At 33.6% G+C, this 21,798-nt stretch overlaps 1 protein-coding gene across 2 annotated transcripts in view; it reads right to left on the bottom strand.

Moving 5' to 3' along the window:
- LOC148947346 (sodium-independent sulfate anion transporter-like) overlaps window positions 1-21,798 on the bottom strand; it is a 161,657-nt gene that overhangs the window by 32,570 nt on the left and 107,289 nt on the right. For both annotated transcript variants that reach the window (XM_089095217.1, XM_089095218.1), the window contains exons 5-7: window positions 15,114-15,453; window positions 12,167-12,331; window positions 1,202-1,342 (exon numbers count right to left, since the gene is read on the bottom strand). In XM_089095217.1, coding sequence (XP_088951343.1) covers window positions 1,202-1,342; window positions 12,167-12,331; window positions 15,114-15,453 — 646 coding nt within the window. The remainder of the gene's footprint in view (window positions 1-1,201; window positions 1,343-12,166; window positions 12,332-15,113; window positions 15,454-21,798) is intronic.

Raw genomic sequence — 21,798 nt, 5'->3', positions numbered from 1 at the left:
ATTGTGGGCCAGATAACAGTTCAGTATTCTCTCTTCATTGTTATTTAGGCTATCTACTGTTACGAGTCCAAAATCTTGCGGACCAGACTCATTTGAAAAGATGCCATTCCTATCCCCTAGGAGTACAAGGTATTCTTGACGAGATAAAAACGAGATAAAAACTTTTTCCTCAGCTTCATTTGTTGGAACGTAACAGGTGATGATGGTTATTTTCCCATGTTTTCCCTCCATGCCTTGCTCTTAGCAGCCTGGATGTTACTGAATGAACAACAGGAGGGCCTTGCGTGCGGTGCTTTTCAGTATAATGCAAACGCTTCCTCTTTTCTGACTGCCATCAGATCATAGTAATGTTGATTCGTCACCAATGTCCTCTTCAGCAATACCAGGGAGATGTGTTTCACTAGCTCTAGCTATTGTCACTTTTTTATTTTTTGGCTAAAACTAGATTAAAAGCGGAATGGTTCTGTGTCAGAACGTTCCAGGTGGCTACATTAGTGCCACTTTGGTTAACGATGTTCCGAGGGATACATCCTTGGGTGGTCTGGGATCGAAGTAAGGCTCTATATGTTGAAATATCCGAGGCTGAATTTTCGGTTCCACTCGTAGCAATAAAAATTTTGGGAGAAGGGCTGCCAACCCAATATTCCCTAGGTGTATTTAGTTCTCCGGTGGCTAGCTGAATATCCCGAGGCAAGCGAAGGTTGTTCTTCATGCGCCAATTTGCATTGGAACAAACTCAGGACGAGAACTATTTCCTCAGAGAGGCCGTTGTCCATAAATCTTGACCCTACACTCTGTCGCAGTTGTCCTCTTATAAAGAATCCTCTCATGATGATGTTCTGCTTGACCTTGCAATTTAACCCATTGCTGAGAGATAGTTTGTAACTCATAGGACGTGTCAAACCCCAGTGGGCCCTGCTTAGTGTACATTCGATGAGCCTTCTTCCAGGCAGTAATTACAGTGCAATGACCCAGGGATTACTAGTTCAAATAAAGATTTTTGGGAAGGGAGTGGATATTTTTAGCCTAGGTGTCTTCAACCCTAGGAACGACTGTGATAGAACTTATCTATTATTTTTTAACGACATATAAAATAACTTTTAGCATCTAAAAAAGAGAAGAGAGAATAAAAAAAAATTTTAATATTTAGTTTCCGGTTAATCTAGGATGAATATATAATGAAAAAAATCAAAGCACTCACTTTTTGTCCTCCACATTGGCATAATCACATGATATTCAACCATGAGTATCACAGCACCAACGATAACAGCGGCTAGACTAGCTTTTGGAATGTAAAAAAAATACGGTGTCAAAAACTGGGCTGCCAGGATTACAATTACACCTAGAAGAAAGAGTAATATTTTCAAAGTTTTATATCATCGTACTACCAATATACCACTAGGGTTAATGCTACCTCGCGGAATGGCTGTCCGAGTATAGACTCCCTATTAAATAATTTACTTACCTTGCTCCAGGGCCTTCGGGGTCTTTGCATTCTCAAAGTCTCATTTCTTGGACCTTTCAGCTATTGTGAAAAGAATGGCTATATTAAAATTTGAATGTCTTTGGTTGAACTGCTTTGGAGGCTAGGGGTTGGGCAGCAAAATAGGGGAATGAAGATTCTAGTTGCCCTCAAATCAATTTTGACACTAAAAAAGGGCACTAGAGCTCTCAATTTCGAATCGAGTGAGCATTTAAGAAAAAGTTTCTGTGATGGCTCCCTCCATACGAAGTGGCCATGTGAAAAACAAACAAGTAATAACATATTGAAGGTTCTTGTATCACTCCTCACTATAGGAAACGCTGGAGTGTTAGTCAGGCCATGTGTCTGAAAACCTGGGCCGCTCTCAGGGGAGGGACCTATTTAAATTCATGAGAAATAATATTTGAATGTTACACAGAAAGTATGTTAAAGGGGTCTTATATCCCAAGCCACCTTAAATCGTAGGGGAAATAATGTGTCATTAGTATCCAAGATATTTCGTATGTTTTTTTGTTAACGCTTTTCTAGTTTGGAATTCCCCAAACTTTAGTTTTCCCCAAAATAAAGCTCTTGCACATTTATCTAGATGGCATAAAATAAAGATAAGTAGGCCTAGTATTAACTTGACGTAAAAATATCATTTAGAATAACAGCATGTCTTATAGCAGGGAATACAGATTTCTCAATATTCATCCTCTAGGCCCATTACAGTTTCTAGTGTGTTTTCAAAGATTTTTGAGTTGTTGATTATTGATCATATTTGTCAACAGAGTGTAATGCCTCCTTTTCAGTTTTGGTTTCAACCGCATCTTGAGTTTTACCACGCTTTAAGGAGTTTATATACAATATTAAAGGATGCTGAAAGGTCAGGTAGCGCTTTAGCTTTTGGTGCATATGACATTAGTAATGCTTTCGGATCTCTAATTCATTCTCAGGCCATGCATGAGTTATTAAAAAGGGGGGATATCTGTTGATGTAGTTCGACATCTTTATTGTATGTATAGACACCTCTTAAAACGTCTAAAGATTGGATCCTCGCTTTTTTCTTCAAAACTCCGTGTAAATATTGGTATTAAATAAGGGGCCATTACCTCTTTTAATATTTATAATAACGCGACACCAAGAGACCAAGGGGATTTATTGCCTCGCTGTATATTGAACGGTTTTAGTCAGTCTGTTTTATTTTATGCGGAAGCCGTTCTTAGCCTAAGTAGGGTTGTGTTTAGTTTGGAAAAAACCTTTAGGGAGATTGATAGGAATTATAATGACATTGGTATTTCTTTAAATGCAGCTAAGTCTCAAGTGCTATAATTTAATTTTAACCGTTCTGAAACCCCTTATAGAGTAAATCTTGGTTATTCTGATGTTGTACCACTACAGGAGTTTGTGTAAGTTGGTTTACCTATTGGTACATCCCTAAAGTCGACTCGGAAATTACTTATTGCCCAAACCAAACGTAAGATACGTAATGCAAGTAGTGTGCATCCTATATATTTAAAGACAGGTTGCATAATACGGACAAACACTCTATATTATGGACCTATAAAGAGACCAAACACGTTATATTTTGGAAGTAAATATTCAGGGACGAAATCGTATAAAGCAACTAAACAGGTTTCTAGGGTCAACACCCATTTTCTGGACCAATCAGAGACAACGAATACAGAGGGTACTCCATATACGGTAGCTCGATTATCGTAGCTAGAGCAATCGGATTCAATATAAGAAGAGATTTTCAATGTAGTTCATATTAGTAATAGAATTGAATTCAGAGAGAGAACAGTTTATTATTATACTCTATTATTTGACACGATATTAGCATAGAAAATGAGGGGTATGTTTACACTATTGGTGCTTGATGGCGGTGCAGGTAGCAGCAATGATACAAAGGCGAGAGTGCCAAACGTGGCAATGGAAATTACACAAGAATGTAGACTAAGCCTTGAATGGGACGATATGTATGTTATGTGATATGTGATATCATAGAGCAAATTTTAACTGGAGGAGCCATTTTGCTTTGCAGTGAAACTGAATACAATGCATATACATAGACTTCAAGCTGCTTTAGATATACTGGATGAATATATTATGTTTTAAGTATGTTTAATCTCATTATAAGACATGTAAAAAAAAGTTGAAAATAAATATACCATGTTAAAAAAATATAAAAAAGAGTTAAAAAAAATCAAAAAAGTAAAAAAATGGGGGAAGGGCCCATAAACGTGGAGGGAGGGGGTCCCTTGGAGTTTGGTGAGAGAGGGCTCTTTGAAGTTGAGGTCCCTGGTGGTTAGGTGTTGGTTGCTGTCCTTGATGGTTCAAATCCATAATCATCTTACTATCTAATTTATAAGGATTTCTAAGGATTGTTCTGAATTTCTTTATTAAAATTTTTTCTTGGCATCTAAATCTTTACTAGTATCAACTTTTTAGTATACTACAATGTTAAAGCATATTTTATGTTGACAATAGTGCTCAAATGGTACTCGTGTATTATGCAGAACACAGTCGAGAAGTAAAGCTAGGTCAAGTCACAAGGTCATCTTGACACCTATGACTATTACTTTAAACTTTTCAGTATACCCCAATGCTGCAGCATATTTTACATTGGAAATACTGCTGAACCGGTATCTGGGTATTATACAGAACACAGCCAAAAAGTAAAGCTAAGTCAAGTCCCATGATCACCTTGTCATCGTTAACCATTTCCAGAGATTGATATCAATCATGCTATTCCAAGATTTAATTCAATGGCGTAAGAGTCCCCCCCCCTCTGGCTTACCTTAACTGGTAAGTAGCTTAACCCTTTTTACCACTTTCATACAATCAAATTAAAAATATTAGCAGGCTCTGCTTTACCCATATTATTCAATCACCAATTAAGATCATTCAGAGCAGAGTTAGGCCAATGGAATCGCTTTTCGCAAATTGAATCCTTTTTACGCAAATGATACAACTTTTTGATATCTAATACTGTATGAAATCATTAAACCTAACTTTGAATCTAATACAGGCTCAGCTGGGCTGAAACCAGTGTTTTTACAGAACGTTCATTAAACCTTTGAACACGTAATACCAAGGTGTTTAGTTTTGGGTATTGAACCTAGAAAAACCTGTCTGAAAAGTAATATCCCTTCTGTACTACTAGATGCATGTCTGTGGTAAGTCATGTCCCGTTGAAACTGAACTGTATATTAAGTACCCTTTGTATTCGTTGTCTCTGATTGGTCCAGAAAATTTGTTTTGACACAGAAACCTGTCTGGTAAGTCATTTCACTTCTGTAGTACTAGATACCTGTCAATGATTAGTCATGTCCCGTTGAAAATGCACACATATTCATGCCCCAGGCTTGTAGGTTCTGTGCTAATTGATACGATACTACATTTAATCTTACACAAAAGATGATACAAAAAAAATATCCACATGATTCATAAATAAAAATTGCATCACTGCAAAGTCCATTTCGGTTATCTATAAATTACTTTGTGGTAAGCTATACGAGGAAGTGGTCTACAACATAATTAGCGCTTGAGTAAATCCAGATATACTAAAAGTGATAATTGCATGTTTGCTTTATTTTTCAGTACACCTAACCAGGACAATAGCAACTACATGATTTAATGCACCAGTTTCACTTTTTTGAATTTGATGCCAAAACTGAATCCCATGTGTTCTTATGTTGTCCTTTGACTAGTCTTTTGTTTATTCTTGTTAGAAGAACAGGGGCGGTGAAATAATTCAAGACATGACAAGGGGCAATAAGATCAATAAAAGAGATTTTTTTAATCTACACCTTAATCATTTTGAGTATTTTTATGTTTTTTTTTATATTATAAAATAAGTCACTTGGGTAGACATGCAAGCAGGGCGGGGGTCAGACCCTCCTAAATAAATTCCTTCGTACGTGTCTGAACAAGGTTACACCCCCAAATATGGTTTTCTAGATATTCAGACTTGTGAGTTATCCCCCTACCCCAATTACAAAAAAATCAACTCTTCAAAATATTGTAATTAGATTTTTGTTTCTTTTTTAAACAGATTTAATCATCGGTTTTGGCGAAAAATAGAAAATTATTATTTTTCGACAAGAAAAAAGTTAGGTTCATTTAGGTTCACTGATCGTGACGCCACGATAAGTGAACCTAAATGAACCCAACTTTTTGCATGTCTCTCACTACGCTTTTGTGCTTGAGCTGGTGTGCTGCCATCTATAACTAAAGGTGAAAAGAGGGCAGCAGATGTGATGGTGAAAATATCCTTGTCATCTTTTTTCCATAGGAATTCTAGCGGCAGCAGCTTTATCAGTGTTGTGTAAGCAAGAGGTGAATTCAATAAAGAGTTTATTACTTACTTACAATTTTTTCATAGTTTCCTTAATGAAATTTCTGTATTGTATATCCAAAAGGTGAATTCAAGAAAGAATTTATTACTTACTTACAATTTTTTCGTAATTTTTTGAATGAAATGTCTGTATTGTATATCCAAAAGGTGAGTTCAAGAAAGAGTTTGATACTTAATTACAATTTTTTCACAATGTGTTTCCATGAGATGAAGTCAAGAAAGAGTTTGTTACTTACTCACAATGTTTTCATAGTTTCTTGAATGACATTTTTGTATTGTTTATCCAAGAAGTGAATTCAAGAAAGAGTTTTTTACTTTGACACAAACACAGAGAGACGACGCACACAAAGAGACAACAAACACACACAGACACGACACACACACTGAGATGACACACATACAGAGACTACACACAAAACACAAAAACACAGAAAGGACACATACACAGAGACAACACACAAACAGAGACGACACATACACAGAGACGACACACACAAAGAGACGACACACACAGAGAGACGAAACATTCCTTACCATCTAGTTACACCAAACTATTAAGCCAAGAACGTACTTCACTTAAAAGGGTGACTTTTTTAGGCAGATCGAATTTTTCTTCACATAGTGCTCAGATAAGTATTGAAACTGATCTGATAAGAAAAATTCGGCTTCGCAAAAAAAGAATACTTTTACTATTTTTCAGCAAAACAGATGATTAAATCTGTTTAAAAAAAGAAACAGAAATCTAATTACTATATTTTGATAAGTTGATTTTTTTTGTTGGGGTAGGGGGATAACTCATAAGTCTGAATATCTGGAAAACCATATTTGGGGATGTAGCCTTGTTCAGACACGTACGAAATAATTTATTTCGGAGGGTCTGACCTCCGCACTGCATGCGTGTCTACCCAAGTGACTTATTTTATAATATAAAAATAAACTATAAAAATACCCAACCTGATTAAGGTATAAATAAAAAAATTACTCTTTCATTTATCTTATCACCCCTTGTCAAGTCTTGAATTCTTTCACCGCCCCTGTTCTTCTAATAAGAATAAACAAAAGACTAGTTACACGACAACATAAGAACACGCGGGAAACGAGTTTTGGTATCAAATCCTAAAAAGTGAAACTGGTGCATTAAATCATGCGGTTGCTATTGTCCTGGTTAGGTGTACTAAAAAATAAAGCAAATATGCAATTATCACTTTTAGTATATCTGGATTTACTCAAGCGCTAATTATGTTGTATGCCACTTCCTCGTATAGCTTACCACAAAGTAATTTATTGGTAACCACAATGGACTTTACTTTGATGTAATTTTTATTTATGAATCACGTGGATATTTCTTTCGTATCATCTCTTGTGTAAGATTAAAAGTAGTATCGTATAAATTAGCGCAAAACCTACAAGCCTGGGGCATCAATATGTGTGCAGCTTCAACGGGACATGACTTACCACGGACAGGTATCTAGTACGACAAAAGGGACATGCTTTACCAGGCAGGTTTCCACGTCAACACCCATTTTCTGGACCAATCAGAGACAGCATATACAGACGGTACTTAATATAAAAAGTGCAGTTTCAAAGGGACATGACTTACCACAGACATGCAACTAGTAGCACAGAAGGGACATTACCTTTCAGACGGGTTTTTCTAGGTTCAATACCCAAAACTAAAGACCTTGGTATAATGTGTTCAAAGATTTAATGGACCTTCTGTAAAAATACTGGTTTCAGCCAAGCTGAGCGTGTATTAGATTCAGAGTTAGGTTTAATGACTGCACACAGCATTAGATATCAAAAACGTGTATCATTTGCGTAAAAAGGCTTCAAGTTGCGAAAAGCAATTCCATTTGCATAACTCTTTTCTGAATGATCTTAATTGGTGATTGAATAATAGGGGTGAAACAGAGCTCGCTAATATTTTTAATTGGATTGTATGATAATGGTAAAAAGGGTTAAACTACTTACCAGTTAAGGTAATCCCGATGGGGTGGTAACTCTTACGCAGTTTAATATACATTTGGAATAACCTCATTGATATCAATCTATGGAAATGGTTAACAATGACAAGGTGATCATGGGACTTGACTTAGCTTTACTTCTTGGCTGTGTTCTATATAATACCCAAAGACCAGTTGAGCAGTGTTGCCAATATAAAATATGCTGTAGCATTGGGGTATGCTAAAAACTTGAGAGTAATAGAGTCATCACTGTCAAGATGACCTCAAGACTTGACCTAGCTTTATTTCTCGACTGTGTTCTGTATAATACACAAGTACCATTTGAGCATTGTTGTCAATATAAAATATGCTTTAACATTGTAGTATACTTAAAAAATTTATACTAATAAAGATGTATATGCAAAGAAAAGAGTTTTGATAAAGAAATTCAGAACAATCCTTAGAAATCCTTAAAAATCAACTAGTAAGATGATTAAGGATTTGAACCATCAAGGACAGCAACCGCCCATGACCCTAACCACCAAGGACCTCAAACTCCAAGAACCCCCTCTCCTCAACCTCCAAGGGGCCTCCTCCCACCAAATTTTTTGTCCCCTCCCCCATTTTCTTATACTTTTTTTTAATTTGTTTTATCTTTTTTTAACATGGTATATATTTTGAAATTTTTTTTACATGTCTTAGAAAGAGATAAAACATACATAAAACAGTGAATTTCTCCAGTGAATTTAAAGCAGCTTGAACTCTATTTATATCACTAAATTCATTTTCTTTGCAAAGCATAAGTGCTCCTCCAATGTAAATTTGCTCAATAATATAACATAGCTTGCATACATATCGTCCCATTTAAGACTTAGTCTACATCCTCGTGTAATTTTGTCTGCCACATTTGGTTCTCTCGCCTTTTTATCATTGCAGCTACCTGCACCGCCACCAAGCTCTAATAATGTCATCATACTACTCATTTTCTATGCTAATATAGTGTCAAATAGTAGAGCAGAATAATAAACTGTTTTCTCTCTGAATTCAATTCTCTTACTAATATGAACTACATTGAAAATCTCTCCTTATATTGAACCAAATGCTATATCTATGATAATCGAGCTACCGTAAATGGTGTTACCCTCTGTATTCGTTGTCTCTGATTGGTGAATAAACTGGGCGTTGACCCTAAAAACCTGTTTGGTAGCTTTATACGATCTCGTCCCTGAATATCTACTTCCAAATATAACATGTTCGGTCACTTTATAGGTCCATACTATTGATTTTTGTCTGTATTATGCAACCTGTCTTGAAATATATAGAATGCACACTACTAATGTATATGCTGGTGCAGTTGGATCACAGCTGAATCTTGGTAAACGCCACCTTGCGAAAGTATATAATCCTGTTTCTCTCCCTTAGGCCCTATACCTGGTTCCTTTCTGGGACATTTTTAACCAATCAGATAAAATAGAAATCAGGAGGCCCTATATCATATATTTAAAGCTCATTATCCGGGTTCCTTCTATGGACTAGGAATAGCAGACTGCGGGAGAGCTACAGCCTGCCGGATCCTCTTGATACTGCAGATAAGCTTTTTTCCAAGCCTACGGATTATCCATCGAACCACCTTTCAAGGGATTTCTTTAATGCAAGTTTCCTTTTATTTATTTATTTATTATTTTATTCTTGCTGCATTATTATTATTTTTATTATTTTTTCTTATATTGTATTTATTGGTTTGATTCATTAAAAGATATTTATCAGCCTTGGAGTGGCTTACTTTCCCAATATGTTTTTTTTTATTGAGTTTTAATATGTACGTATTTGCTCCTGTTTTTGTTTGTGTTTTCTTTTTGTTTCATTTTCTTTCTTTCTGTTATCGTCATGCTTTGTATTTTTGATGGGCTATATAACAAATTAATTAATTAATAAATTAATAAATGACACCGTTTTCGTATGTTTAAAAAGGAGTAACAAAGAATCATTTTCTTTGTGAGAAGCTTCCGACTGGCAATTTTGAGTCCCTTGAAACACAAATTAAATTATTTCGGAAATAAATACATTAAAACTGTTTCAAACACCCGTCTTAATTATATTTCATATGTTTGAAAAGTTTATTACTGAGTTCTAGGAAATGTTTTGCATAATTATGAAATGGAAAGACAGATCTAGGCATTTGAAAAAGTCAGTGTAATAAAAACTTGAGGTGGGTCACTTTGTTACTTTACTTGACATAAAAAAAATGTTAATATATTATAAAAAATAATATCTTAATACATATATATATATATATATATATATATATATATATATATATATATATATATATATATATATATATATATATATATATATATATATATTATATATATATATATATATATATATATATATATATATATATATATATATATATATATATATTTATTTATGTATCTATATATATATATATATATATATATATATATATATATTATGTTTATAAATATATATCAAAAATAAATATATATGGCCCAACATATATTGGATGTTTCCATTCAACCCAACTCAAAATTATGAACAAAACTCTTACAATTAACTTTAAGTAAAAATTTAAGTAGTCTCTGTAAACTACTCTTTCAAAGACAAGCAAGCAAAAAAAAAAGTTGGAAAATAATATAAATAAAAAGAAAAAACTGCCAATAGAAGAACAACACAATATAATATCTATGTTTTGAAGCAAACCCTCGTAAGTGCGTACTATATCTACCGTAGCTTGATACGAGCTAGACGGCTTAGGTTATTTTTATGTTGTATAAGCAAAGTGTTGAAAGGAAATATGTATATAAGACTCACATGGTTTATATTTCCTCCTTTAGCTGTAATACATAAAGAATAAACCTTTTCCTCCAAATTGACACATTAAATCCCATGTCACCTAAATACATATTCATTTTCATATTTAATTTGGGATCTAAGAGTTATTTTCAGCGTATTCTTCATAAATTGAATCATTCAAGATAAAATTGTTTTTCTTTTTTAATATATTCAAAAATTTTGAAAGTAAATATTATTTAGAAAAATCCTGTCGCAGTGTTTAATGATACCGCTATATTTTTCTGTCTGAATGTGAATTTTCTTTTTCATAAACATTTGATGATCTAGAATATGACCACTTGTTATCCTAGATGTGACCAACATAATCAAGAACATGATGAAGATTGAAAACTTTCAATGGGGAAAAATAATCCATCTAAAAGCTAAAAATCTAGAAATAACTGATTGTCGCAGGTATAGAGCGTCAATTAGGGAGGCAGAGGGGAGGTTTCCTTAGGTTATTCTGCTCTGTTCTTTTATATTACAAAAATTACCTTATTTTGGAATTTTAAGTGAACAAATCCCCCTTTTCGAATTGTCATTGAAAAACTAAGAAAAACATCAAAATTCTCCCCCCCCCTCTCCAGATTATGAAAAATACATTTTCCTCTGCCTTAACCCTCTTAAATTTTTCTAAATTGACGCTTTTGTTCTGCTGGGTCTGGTTGAAGCTATAAGCCCTACAAAGCTATGGCAAATAAAATCAGGTTTTTAAAGGATTGTTACCTTACACCAGGCTAGTAGTAGTAGGGGTATAGGAGCAGCTTGGAAGTAGTTGCACACTTTCATCTAAGGCGAGATTGTCTTCCCTTTTTGAGGGGCAGTATTTTAAAAATTTTTGAAATATTCCGTATCGTAAAAAATATTAAATATTATTTAATATATACCGTCTCTCGCAATAATTTGCGGAATTTACAAGGGACTGCTTCACTTTTTTTAATGAGTCTCACGTTTCTAAATTAAATTATTTTCCTACGTTTTGGTTTTTGTTATTTTTTACAAGAGACATTTAGACAGGAAAAATATAATACTATTGTGATAGAAAGGACGTGAAAATTGTTTATTATTCTCTTATACTATTACACTTTTTTTGTACATTGCTTTAATTCTTGGAATATTTTCGCAAGCCAGTTGCATTGTTCCTTACTTCTGAAGAAAAAAAATAACCTTAAAATATTCTAAAACGGATAAACGAATGGTTCGGGAAAACTAATGTTTAGTCACAGATTTACACAGACAAAGAATTGTATTTTCTGGAGAGATGTAGAACTCTAAGGTCTTAAAACCTGACTGCTTATTTTGTGAGAAACAATAAACCAGTAAAGAGAACAAAAACTTTTTCAGTAACGACTTTTGCTTATCTCTGCTTCTTTGTGGTTGGACTTTGGTCTTGTTGGTCCTGGTATTGTGCAATTTCTGAGTATTTCGGATAATACTTCAAAAAAAGGCAAAACTCCAGAAGAAACTAGTTTTAATCCAATTTTCAAAGTCTTTCTTTTTCGAAACAAAACAAAAAATAATTATAAGATTCAAACAACTTACTTGTTATAACTCCACTAATTGGTGTCTGAACACCACTTGCTTCATTAACAGCCGTTCTGGAGAACGACCCAGTGACTGGGAAAGAAGACAAGAACGAGCCTACAACATTACTCGCCCCAATAGCAATAATTTCCTGAGATGCGTCCACTTTCTTCTTGCCACCAGCTAAAAATAAATGTGTTTTAAGATATTTTTCAAAGCTTACTTCCTGCCTTACTTCCCTAATTTTTACACATTTAGAGTAATCTGAGTGCACCGGGCTCAGACGTTAGGTTTTTGTTCATCGTGCACGTTTTTGTATATTATTTTTCTGCAGTTCAACAGTTTTATTGCTTTGAAGTAAGACTGAAACTTTGCAGTTATTCAGTTGCTGAGGTTCGGTTTTACTCATCTATAGAATCAAATTTAAAAAATTTCCTTCAAGGATTGAGAAATACGTTAAATTAAGTTTGAAACATGAAAAAAAAGAACAATTTCCTCCTTTTTTGCAATTTTACATCATTTTCTAAGGAAAAATTCTAGACAGTATCATAATTCTGGTTCAAAGACTGGACTGATCTGAAACTAACAAATCCAGTGATAGAAATAGCTTGTACTGTTTGCGCAGGTTATAGATGTAGGCTTATCACAAAATCGCTTGAGCAGTAATCTATTAGAAAGGCATTAGTAGAATTTTCTTGGAAGGTAGGAGGAAGTGAATTTTTGGATATAATCTTATTTCTTTTCTTGAAGGATTGGTGATTTTAAGGATGTAAAGAGCAGATAACCTCCCTGTCCAGCCAAGGTCAATAGTTTATTTCTGTAACGTTCTATTCCCCAATCGACTCCTACCCTATTGGGGGTTTATTTTCAAGCTTTAATTTATTGTTTTTGTGATCATTTCGAGTGATTGAAGTAATTTGCATAAGTGGGCTTTTTATCCCATGACATTCTTTTATTATCGTATGTGCTTGAACCGTGGGAGGAATCTAGAAGATGGTTTTAGGGTTATGTCCTTTCCCCCAAGATGATCCAAAGTTGAAAAGATGAAAATAACAATAAATGAAACAATCGACTCTCGATGGTACCCGCTTCAAAAATTTATTCTGTACTCTCCACTTTGTACTTCACAGTTTTTTTAGGGCTGTGAAATTAGCAGCTAAATAAGTGAGCAGCTCATCTGTAACTATAAGCCTCGGACTCTTTACAACTTGTAGGCGGAATATGCTTCATTGAATTGAAATAAGTGGAACTATCAGCTACCTAAGTAAAAAAAATCTTTAATCTCAAACAAATTATTAAACCACCTGTTATCTAGTAACGTTTGACACAACAAGAACTTACCATCAACACATTAGTAAAATATAAAACATTACAAAACAATTATCAAAGAAAATTCATGAGTTGTGTTCTTTCAGTCTTTTATCATACCAAACTTTTACCAATTTTAGAGAAGTAAGACAGGGAGAGATTTATCTCCTAACCTTTTAAAGATTAGCACTTCTTTTGTTGGCTAAGACCCAGGTAGTTGCTATTCTCGTTTTTCTGATGTTTCTGAACTTTTATATCCAGACGATCTGCTTTTGATATGTAGGCTTTTCCAAAAGTGTTCCTGATGGTCTCCAAATTGATCTTACCGTTTTTGCTGCTTGTTCTTGCTTGTTATACATGTATGAGTTTTTTATCGCTTGGCTTTAATACTACTACCCCCCCCATTGTAATTATTATTATTATTTTTATTATTATTTATTGGAAAATCCGTCATACAAAAAAGGAAAAGACGGAGCAATAAGCAAAAAAAAAGTAATACACATAAACTTAGGAGTTATACATGTGGTTTTTAGTGACGAACGCTGGAGCTAAGATCTAAATCAGCTCTTAGAACAAATTACACAAAACGAGAAAGAAAAACTGAATTATACACTGCTCTGTATGTACGAGACATGTTTCTTTTCTTAGGTTCCTAAATACTGAACAAACATAAATCATATGAACATCATTGCATCAAGCTGCAATTGGTAAAAAAAAATAACCCAAATAATCATCAGTGAATTAGAAAAGATATACAGTAGATAATCATATCAACTAGTGTAAATATTAAAAGAAACGGTAAAAACAATGAAACGACACTTTCGCCCGCTGGTCTTGAACTCAGATCACTCTCAACAAATGATTCATTTACTCCGATATACATAAATAACAGAAACTAGGAAATTATTCAATCACGGATCCTTTTACAACTTTACTTAAAGCAATATGCTTAAAAGAAAAGATAATTAATAAATAATTAAATTATTAGTAATATATGCAATATATTATAAAAAAAAATTTACACCAATATTGAGAATAACCAGCTCCTCTCTTTTAGATTGTACCCGGTGACCTGGTATCTCTATTACTGACAATTTTCAGAGTTTGGATCACCTGACTAGTGACAAAATGGTAAAAGAGATTAGAATTGGTTGTGCAAAAAGTGTTGCAAACCGAGGAAAACATGGACCTAGTTGCAGTAAAAGGGAATCAGGTATAGGCCAACGAACTTGAATTTTCAGTAGATTGAATAGAGTCTATTTACTGAACCTCTTTTAGCGTCCTGTCTAACTTAGACTCTTTAACAGTCGTCTGTCTAATCTGTTATATGTAACTAAATTATCGCACATAAAAGAAGAACAAAACCTTAGGATTCTGGCCCTTGGGAGGCCATTAGGTAGAGATTAGAGCCATAGGATGAGATTTGCTGAAATCTCATGGTCTCTTGTGAGCTATTCCTTAATATCTCATAGTTTTTCTACAAATCATGTACAATTCTCTGATTTGGAGATTTTCCTCTATTCCATACTGCCTCGAGCACAATTTCTCTTTAGGTCCTTCGGGGCAACAAATAGTCCACCGGTAGTTTTATTATTATAATGTTTGCTGTTCATAGTGGTAAAATTATCCTTAAGCTAAAAAAAGATAAAGATCTTACAAAAAGCCTTGGCTATGGCTACTGCTTCTAAGATAGCCACCAAAGGCAGAATGACCATCGAAAATCCAGTTTCTGATAAAAGTTCTGGAAAGTCTAAAAGCACTTCTCCGCTTGTTATGTTCGTGATTTGAAAAGGAGGAATGGCAAATGAAGGAAGGCCAGCGGTGATGTTCCCAATAAGTTTAAAAGTGTTTTCTGATGAAGGATCATAAGTAATAACTGCTATTCCAGCACAGACAAAAACACAGATGGCATTACGAGCAGTTGATATGAACCAAATTGACTTTGACATTATTTTAGTCATTGTGGAGTCACCAGAAACTTTTACCCGTCCAAGTGCCTAAAAAAGCCATATTAACGTATTATAATGCAAAAATACCAACTTTTTCTAATAAAATAATAAAAGGTAAAAACTTTTAATCCACATAAAATTAAGAAAAAAAAATGAAATTCAGTAGAAGAAAAGTGGAACAAAAGTGAAATAAAATTAAGTTAAAACTCTATATAGCTGCAATACTACCATGAAAAGCTTAAAAATCCGTCACGTTTCAAGGGGAGAGTTCAAAAAATTTCAGCAAATGTCAGTGACTCTCTTTATGCATGTAACGTTGAATTTTATTTGTATTTCAGACTTATATTTTTTATTTCAAATTCAAAATATTAAAAAGAAATAAATTAAAAAAAAACAGAATACCCATTAATTTTTCCTTCTGTTAATTCTGTGTTGTTTAGTTTTTTCTTTTGGCATACATATTCATTTTCTACGCACACATTTACAAAACGTCCTATAATAACTGTTTTCGAGGTCTTAAGAAAAAAGCTATTTAAGCGTTTTAGAAAACCGCACAACTCAAATGAATATCTAATATCCCTTACGTGATATCCTTAGGATGTTCTGTGGTGAAGCTTTCTAATTAAGTCAATTTGGAATTTAGTAAAATTTTTAAGACGCAAATACAAAAGTTTCAAAATACCACTTTTTACTAAGATAAGGAATATATCCTGCCAAGTTTCTGCTTAACGGGAAATTGAAAAAGTACCACTCCCTATCTTTTTGCGTCTGTTGGATCCAGGAAGGTGTGGTTGATAAAAATGTATAAAAGATACATTTTATGGGAAGGGGTAGACTGATACTAGCTTTATGCCGGACTGACCTCTGGTCCGTTGATTTAGAAATACTTTGGAATCTTGTCGGGTCATTGTAAGTGCCTAAGTATGTTATTATATATTATTGTAGAATTCTGAGACGTGTGGTCTACTTGGGACAACCAGTCCCAGTAGAATATAGATATATATTATAAAACCTTGTATTAGTATATTTTAAATGAATAAAAGTATTGTGTTATAGCCAACCTCTCTACAATCTTCATTTAGTCTCTCGAGTATACCCAGCTGGTACGCCTCATTAGTCCGGTCATAGCCTAAGGAACGCTACAAAAATTTAATTACCTTCGGGCCATAGTTTATATCTCCTATAAAGGGAGAATAAAGGTATCTACAACAACATCACCTTAATAACATAACAACAGCTTTACCACAACTGGTGGCAGCACTAAATCCATAAACCTTTAGAATAGGGTAATAGTCAAAATATCACAAAAGGGACAAAATACAGTCAAATACTATATAAAACTAAGGCAAAAATTAAACTGAGGATAAAACGCCAGTCGTGAATAATATAAGAGATTATAGGGACACCGCAATGGGCGCTGATAGTCCCTATCACTAAACAGAATTTGGCACGAACTAGGCATTATTTTTTGTGGAGTATCATAGGCAAAGAATATGTGTTTGCGAGGAAAACCACACGATTTTGCGGAAATCAGGATATCGTAAAAACTTACATTCTTATGAAGAAATGAGAACTAGCAAATGCGGGGCAAAACTTAATCAAAAGTGTTCTGAAGATCAGCTGAAAAAATACAGTACTTTTCTAACACAAACACTTTCGGACGAAGAAATTTAAATAATTTAAAAAAAATACAGGTTGCAACAATAGACACCCTCCACCGCTTAAAAATAAGGAAATAATAAATTTAACCATAAAATGGCAATCAGCATAAAAACTTGTAAAAGTTCTTGAATAAAACATGAAACATATAAATATAGGCTTAGAAGAGACCTATAATACTGAAAAAGCCAAAAAAGACTAGAAAAAAAAATCTTAGGCTTCATTGAAGTAAATAATAAAAAAACAAATGGAGGGGTTCAAGTTGAGAATATAGCCAGAGAAAACTAACGGAGAAGAAATTGAATGGAGTCAGTTAAACTCTGACATACATACATATTGAAACTGACCGAACGAAACTAATACGAAATAATTGTACAAAATAAGTACAAAATAAGTACCATTAATACTACGGAGCCAAGTAGATATGCTCCAACTAGACAGGAAAAATTTTGCTCTCTTATATGGGAGTCGTTTTCAAGAAATGACTAGCATGACATGATAAATTAAAAGAAGGCATCTTATTAGCCTAAAGGACCTAAGTTGAAGTTCAAACTAATGACAAGACAATTATAAGTTGAGAAATTAAAGCGAAAATACTGATTGTCACTTTCTTGTCAAAAAAGAATTTACCGTGCGTCATTAAAGTCAGGTATACGCACTGCAGGAGTGGCGCTTTGTCGGAAAAAAAATAACTCAAGAGAAAACTGATGCATCAAAACAAAAAGTGTGACAATAATATGAAAAATTAATTGTTGTGTGTGCAGGTTTATAACAGTCCTTTTAGCTGTAGCTGATGACAAGAGAACTTAGAAACGTTGTAAGGATCTACCAGAAGGTAGACCTGGCAAGAAAATCATCAGAATAAAGACACGAGTCAATTGATAATGTCATAACAGGTATAAGGTGAACAGCTAAATTTTTAGCTTATCAGATCTAAGGTGTAAATGGAGCCTTGTCCCAGAAGGACATTAAAGCTGAAAAAAAGATTACAGATTAATACATTTTTTTAACGGTCTCAATCACCTGAAAATTCAAAAAGAATTAAAAAGCTCAAAATTTTGAATAAACAAACAGGCATGTAGTAAGCTAAAACCATTTAATGACACAAGTTGGTTCGAAATAGAACCAAAGTTGTAAAACAAAGATAAGAAAATGTATATAGTCGTATATGTAAAATGTATATAGTGGTAACAAATGTAATTGAGAAAATATATACAGTTATAAATTTATTTTGGAAACCTTTTATTAATATGGAATTGTTATCGTAAAAAAAAATGTAAATACAGAAATGTAAATAACAAAGTCATGTTATATGAACTATTGCCAAGTCCTTATATAGAGGCTAATCACAGTTCTTAATTATAGTGTATAAATCTATTTGTTAGGGTTGATTTTCTTATATATTTTAATTGTAGTTAAGACTTATCAAATAAAAGTGACGGACTAATTTAAAAGTTGTAAAAAGAACAAATATTGCCATGACTAAATAAATTGTAAGGGTACATAATTATTGTTTGTGTTTAAACAATTAAGTTATGTAAAAACATAACTTAATTTATTTAAATATTAATGTAAATATTGTGAATTAATATGTTGAGTATTTTTTTTTATTTTGCTTTTATATCATTCAAGAAGTATTCTTCATTAGTACTTTATAAGCAATTAACCAAACACTAATTGGAATTAATTCCAATGCTAGTCTATACCGTGTGTTATTTTTTCAAATGCGCTAAATTTGAACCAGTAGCTGAATGTACCTAACGATTTTAGGAAAACCTTAATTAAGCCACTTTATAAGAAAGGTGATAAAAGTGAGTGTGATAATTATCGAGGCATTAGTCTGGTCTCTGTAGGTAGCAAATTACTTAGTAATATGATACTTTTTAGACTGAGACATGCCATAGACAAACTTTTAACAGAACAGCAGTGCGGTTTTAGAAAAGGTAGAGGATGTGTTGACCAAATTTTCACTCTTAGGTTAATAATTGAGAAGTGCCTAAGTTTTCAAACACATTTGGTCCTCAGTTTTATAGATTATGAGCAAGCTTTCGATTCTGTTGATAGAGGAGATTTATTAAAGGTTTTATACTTGTATGGTATACCAAACAAATACATTAAAGTGATTATGGGTAGGTACGAGAATAACACAACTGCGGTTAAGGTAGGAAATAAGGTTAGCAGCTAGTTTTGTGTTAAATCAAGAGTTAAGCAGGGTTGTGTTCTATCCCCCTTTAAACGGATTATTTTGACGGACTTTGTCTTAAGGAGCACAGGAAAGGGAAAGGGAGACCACGAAATCAAATGGGGAGGAAAAAGTCTCCTGGACTTGGATTATGCTGATGATTTAAGCATCCAAGATGAAAGTGTGAGCAAAATGAATGAAGTTTTAGAGGTTTTGCGAGTTCAGGGTGCTAGTATTTGTTTGAAGATTAATGCTAAGAAGACTAAGTCACGAAGGCTAGGAATAAGTGAAGATGAAAAGGTAATGTTGAGTAATGAAAAGATTAATCAGGTGGGCAGCTTCACTTACCTTGGTAGTAATATTAGTAAGGATGGTTGGAGCAGTGAAGATGTTAAAAGTAGAATAGCCAAGGCGCAGGGTGTTTTTCCATAGTTAAAAAAAAGTCTGGAAGAATAGGAAGATAAGTCTGCAAACCAAGATTAGAATCTTAGAAGGTACAGTGATGACAGTGGTCAAATATGGCTCTGAAGCGTGGACGCTCCGAAAAGCGGGTGAAGATTTGCTAGATGTTTTCCAAAAAAATTGCTTAAGGATTGTTCTGGGTACCCGGCTGACTGACCGTATGTCAAACAATAGGCTATACGAAAAATGTGGTTCAATACCGCTTTCTAGGTCTATAATGAAAGAATGGTTGAGGTGGTTAGGGCATGTTGTGCGGATAAAGGATGATAGATTACTAAAGATTGTTCTTCTCGGCCAACCTTTTAGGGCTAAACAGAAAGCAGGTTATCTTCTTCTGGGGTGGGAGGAAGACATAATGAAAGATTTAAAGGAAATCGGACCTTTGTGGGCGGTTGTAAAAAGGGAGGCTTTGAATCGATTGGGGTGGAGGAGGAGCGTGCGTAGCTGTGGTGGCCTCAGGCGGCTTGGTGCTGCGATGAGTTGAGTAGTAGTAGTAGTAGTAGTAGTTGAATGTTCTATCTTGTTCTACGACTTACAAAAAATACTTGTGTAAGTTATTACACAATGCTTGTGTATATACTATTTTTTTATTTACTTTAAGTTTTAACTAGTGATTTAATGTTATATACGAATTTTTGACTTCGAGTGAATGTATAACAATTTTTTTATTGTGAAAAAATCTGTTAAGTGATTGATAATCATATATAAAGTTGAAGAGGATAATGAAACAAGCAGCCAGCGAGAAACACAATGTTTCTATTTAAGCGGCATATTATCTTTAGAGTAAAAAGAGGAGAAAGTAATTAAAAGTAATTAACCTTCGGTTAAAAAAAATTCAGTGATATATACAAAATTGAGTGTTTCTTTTTACTATATGTGTAGCACTTTATGCTTTATTTGTATTCTAATGTGAATATTTATTTTAGGTACAGCCTTAGTTTTTTTTTGGAAATAAAATTTTTCGTAACATCCTTTCGGATCCATTTTTTATTTAATTTTTGAGCCATTTTTGGAAAGTAACAAATTTCAAAGCCAGTTCAAATGTATCCTGATACTAACATCTCATACCATCAGAAACCAAACCATACCTGATCAACTAATATTTGGAAACTGTATACAGTATTACAGACTTTTCTAACAGTTCATCAGAAAGTGAAATAAAATTAGTACTTAATTTTGGCCTAGAGAATGTGCTACATAGCCTCAAAGGCTTTATATTATTGAAAATATGTGAAAATGCTTTGTGCTGGGAAAATATGTGAAAATTTAAAACCAAAAATTGTTATGTGTAATCTATCCAAGGCATTTCTAAACCCGAAAAATAAACGGTATATCAACCACATCACCCAGATAAGTTAAATTATTAATGGGAGTTAAATTTAAACTCAAATAATTTATAAAATTTTTGTATATAACTTTAAATCTAATTTAAGCAGAACCACTAATATAATGCTTAAGCCACTGGGGGTCAAGCTAAAACAGAAGATGCTTATGAAAAGGGTAAAAAGTGTATTTTCCAGTCTTAGAGACAGAGAAAAAGAGAAACAAGGATAATTTTCAAAATGGATATCCTTGGACAAAAAATGAAATGGCATATATTTGACCATAAACATTACCCTAAGAATACCCATAGAGGGTATATGCACATAATGACCCAAAGATGGCAGCATGTAACTATGTACAAAATTAAGTTGTTTTAAAGTAAAATATTGAGAGTTGGGACAACTCTTCTTTAAATAGGGAGTATTGTGGTGAAGCTTTCTAATTAAGTCAATTTGGAATTTAGTAAAAATATTAAGACGCAAATAACAAAGTACCGAAATACCACTTTTTACTAAGATAAGGAACATATCCTGCCAAGTTTCTGCTTAACGGGAAATTGAGAAAGTACTACTTCCTAGCTTTTTGCGTCGGTTGGATCAAGGAAGGTGTGGTTGATAAAATTGTACAAAAGATCCATTTTATGGGAACGGTTGGACTGATACTAACTTTATGCCGGACTGACCTCTGGTCCGTTGATTTAGAAATACCTTGGAATATTGTCGGATTATTGTAAGTGTCTCAGTATCTTATTATATATTATTGTAGAA

This window comes from Artemia sp. Qi Xiang Cuo, chromosome 10 (genome assembly GCF_049724085.1).
Source record: "Artemia sp. Qi Xiang Cuo chromosome 10, ASM4972408v1, whole genome shotgun sequence".
Taxonomy (NCBI): Eukaryota; Metazoa; Arthropoda; class Branchiopoda; order Anostraca; family Artemiidae; genus Artemia; species Artemia sp. Qi Xiang Cuo.
Note: the sequence above shows the minus strand (reverse complement) of the source record. Positions and strands in the feature narration are given on the sequence as shown.